This window comes from Aptenodytes forsteri, unplaced genomic scaffold, assembly GCF_000699145.1.
Source record: "Aptenodytes forsteri isolate BGI_AS27 unplaced genomic scaffold, ASM69914v1 Scaffold187, whole genome shotgun sequence".
Taxonomy (NCBI): domain Eukaryota; kingdom Metazoa; phylum Chordata; class Aves; order Sphenisciformes; family Spheniscidae; genus Aptenodytes; species Aptenodytes forsteri.
Window position 1 is genome coordinate 527,650 of NW_008794084.1, and position 3,480 is coordinate 531,129.

The window sequence follows — 3,480 nt, forward strand, 5'->3', positions numbered from 1 at the left end:
GGGGGGACACGACCTCTGAACCCGCTGCAGGAGCTGCCCCCAGGCCGGGGTGCTGCCAGAGAGCCCCGGGCACCGGGGGGACGGGGCTGCGCCGTGGGTCCGTGGCACTGGGGATGGCATTTCTGGGTTGGGGGAAGCACAGCCCGACGGGGCTGTGGGATGTTTCTGTCCTGGGGCACGGTCTCCATCCTCGCCGGGACGGTCTTCCCCCCCACGCTGCACCAGAGGGGCTGAGGGGCGATACCCTGATAGACGTCGGCTGTGGCCCCACCATCTACCAGCTTCTGTCCGCTTGTGAGCACTTCCAGGAGGTCATCGCCTCGGACTACGCGGACCAGAACCGCCGGGAGCTGGAGAAATGGCTGAAGAACGAAGCGGGAGCCTTCGACTGGAGGCCGGTGGTGAAATACGTTTGCGAGCTGGAAGGGGACAGGTGAGGCTGGCTTCCTACCGCCCTGCCACCGACCACGGCGTACGTGAAGTCGCAGGCGCAGATGCTAAATAACCACATAAACAAATAAATAGATGAAGGCTCGTTGTTTACTTGCTAGGGAGAAGTGGGCTGAGAAAGAGGAGAAACTGAGAAAGAAGGTGAGGCAGGTTCTGAAGTGCGACGTGACCAAAGCCAACCCCGTGGACCCCGTGTCCCTGCCTCCTGCCGACTGCGTCCTCTCCACCCTCTGCTTGGAGGCCGCCTGCAAGGACCCGGCCACCTTCCGCAGCGCCCTGAGAAACGTCGGTGCCCTCGTGAAGCCGGGGGGGCACCTGGTGATGGTGACCGTCCTCCGGGAAACCTACTACGCCTTCAACAAGCAGGTTTTCTCGTGCCTCCGCCTGGAGAGAAACGAGGTGGAGGAAGCCGTGGAGGGCGCTGGCTTTGACGTGAAGTTCAGCGAGGTCCAGCCGTACCTGCCCGGAGACGTCCGCACGGACTGCGAAGCCGTGTTGAGCCTCGTGGCACGCAGGCGTGCCTCCCTCACCGGATAGCATGTGGGCCCTGGGGAGGAAAACAGCAGCGTGTCTGGTTTCAAACCGCCCCGCCGATGTAACCCACAGCCCCTTAACCCCTTTATCTGAAAGCAAATAAAGTCGCGAGTGCCCTAACGGCGTCCGCGGGCTGGGATTTATGCGGCACGCACGGCACCAGCCCAGGCTCGGGGTAACCCCGCCGGCTCGCCCCAGCCCGAAAACGGGAACTGCAGCCAAGTCCCTTCCCTGCCACCCTCCCAAGTCAGAGCAGAGCTTCCGAGAAGCTTCCCTCTTTCAGCCGTGATGCGCTTTTTTGAGACCAAAATCCATTCTTACGGGAAAAAAGTTTGGCCGCAAAGGCAGCGAGACTGTCCAAACTCAGGCCTGTTCCTGGTTTCTGGACAAATTCTGCGTGCTCTGTCTGAAAAGCTGGGGGGGCGGGAGGGGAGAAAGGATGCTGCCAAGGGGAGGCGCGTGCCCCGCGCCCAGACAATCCCCAGCGCTCACGGAACCAAGAGTACCCGCTGGTCCTTTCAGTAAACCTGTAAAAACTGCCCGACAAAACGTTGCAGCCCCAGCAACACGTACCTGCCGGGCGCCGGCAACAGACGCGGGAGCAGGGCAGAAGGGCTTGGCAGACGGAAACGACGCTCTCCCCGAAGCAACCTCCCCCGGCTCAGAGTGCCGCTGGCCATACTCGGTTGTTCTCCCACGATTACGGACAGCCAGACCTGCGACATACCGGAGATTCATTTTAGAGATGCTCGAGCCTAGACATCGTTGGTAACGGTTAATGTTAGCACACCCAACACGCCCCAATTCTCAGCAGTTTTTTGAGAGTAAATGTTTGGGATTTGTTGCTGAAGCTCCTCCTCCCCTCGCTCATACCGATTTTCTTTTGGGGTAGTTTTGGTTCAAGAGTGAAAAGAAATATGGAAATAGGAAATTTTCTCTCTGGATATACGCAGACGGAGTCCCGTCACAAATCTTATTTCTTCTGACAGAAGAGGCTGGTGTAAAGAGAGAGAGAGAGAGAGAGACAGCATGATACAGCCCAGGAAAGTCGAGAGGTTGAAATGAGTCGTGGTCCTCAAATTCCATACAGGCTCCGCAGCACCCAGCAAGCCCAGGCAGGAACCAGAGGGCTTCGGCCTCCTCTCCGTCCCGTCGCCTTTTACTTTCTTGGTAAGAACCTAATTAAAAAAGCACAAACAAGGCACTGAAGTCTTTCGGGCTGTAGGGTGACACTGGCACCAGTACGGGCTTACAAAGACGTAACCGTATGGGACCCCAGAAGCGTACACTGGCGACGCCACGTCAGCGAGATGAGGGCCACGGTGGTGACGCCGCCAGCTCCAGCTCTGCTCGGCGTGACCGTCCCCGGAGCCACCGGGACGCCGTGCGCAAGCGGCAGGGGGCACCGCCGCGAGCGGTGGGAACGGCCCCGTTGCCCAGCTCCAAGAAACTGAGCTGAAAACCAGAGGATGCTCGGAGGCAGCTCGGGACCTGCGCCGCTCGCTAGTTAACGCTGAACGTAACGCCGCCGTTTCCATAAAGACCTCCTCCGCGCCTGCCAGCGCGGCGCAGTAAAGGCAGGAATTCAGCAGCTGCTGACACGTTCTCTAGAAATAACATGCCCAGGTCTTGTAGCGCTGGCGTCTTTAATCGCTGTTTAACTGTTCGAACATCGGCATCGCTGGGGATTTTTATGGTCTGTTTAAAAAGCACAATGATTCCCTTCACGGAGAAGTTTGTAGCTACAATTACCCTTCTGTTGCAACCTGCCAGGAGTCGTCGAAAGCCTTTCCCAGCGAAGAGGCTGAGCGGTATTCCGCCTGCCGCTCACGCTCGCCGACAGAAATCGTGGCGGCACCTCAGGCGGCAAGGTGGGCGCAGGCCGGACTCGTGCCGGGAAGACGCCGACTCGGGCAACGACCGGCTCAGCTCTCCCCTCGCCCGTGCGAGCTTTGGGAACAGCAGGACGCAGCCCACGCGACGGAGAGGGGGTGAAAAGAGACGGCAGCCTGGCTTCCCGGACCCCACCTCTCCTCCCTCCCCTCTCCTTTCCCAAACTTGCCCCGTGCCCGAACACGAAGCCGAAGCAGCGAACCAAAACCAGCAACCGAAGCTGGGTTTATTCAGTAGTAACCGGGGCTGTTATTTTTGCCGGCTCCTCTCCCTCTCCGCACAGCTGACAACCAGCCCCCAGATGTTCAGCGGTATCCTGCTTTCGGCAGGGATAGCCGGCCATGATGAAAATCGCACGGCTGGGGGGCAGGGGGGGGGGATTGGGGTGGGGGGGATAGGGTGTGCTGCTACTGCATTAGCCGGCGCGACCCGTCCTTCCAGGCTCTCCGGAGAAAGGACTGCCGTTTGCAAGGGCTTTGCCCGACGGAGCTCTCTGTCGCTGGGCCTAATTACGGGGGAATTTTCAAGCATCCGCCTTCGATCGAGCAGCCCCGTTACCACAGCGCCGTCACCCGCTCGGAGGAGTCAGGGAGGCGGCCCAAC

General features: G+C 59.9%; 2 protein-coding genes across 2 annotated transcripts in view; both read left to right on the forward strand.

The window, feature by feature from the left end:
- The first annotated feature begins 113 nt into the window (after positions 1-113).
- Positions 114-1,099, forward strand: NNMT (nicotinamide N-methyltransferase). The gene is made up of 2 exons (XM_009273731.2): positions 114-433; positions 552-1,099. Exons 1-2 carry the CDS (start codon positions 114-116, stop codon positions 985-987), a joined length of 756 nt encoding a protein of 251 aa, XP_009272006.1. The 3' UTR covers positions 988-1,099.
- A 1,152-nt stretch (positions 1,100-2,251) lies between these two features.
- The window catches only part of RBM7 (RNA binding motif protein 7), a 6,702-nt gene continuing 5,473 nt past the window's right edge, over positions 2,252-3,480 (forward strand). The window contains exons 1-2 of the mRNA XM_009273742.1: positions 2,252-2,401; positions 2,828-2,927. Coding sequence (XP_009272017.1) covers positions 2,252-2,401; positions 2,828-2,927 — 250 coding nt within the window. The remainder of the gene's footprint in view (positions 2,402-2,827; positions 2,928-3,480) is intronic.

Bases quoted from the DNA above. Each gene is read 5' to 3' on its own strand.
- NNMT (XM_009273731.2), top strand. From the start codon at position 114: ATGGCATTTCTGGGTTGGGGGAAGCACAGCCCGACGGGGCTGTGGGAT. The intron at 434-551 runs GTGAGGCTGGCT...TTTACTTGCTAG, and splicing joins TGCGAGCTGGAAGGGGACAG to GGAGAAGTGGGCTGAGAAAG.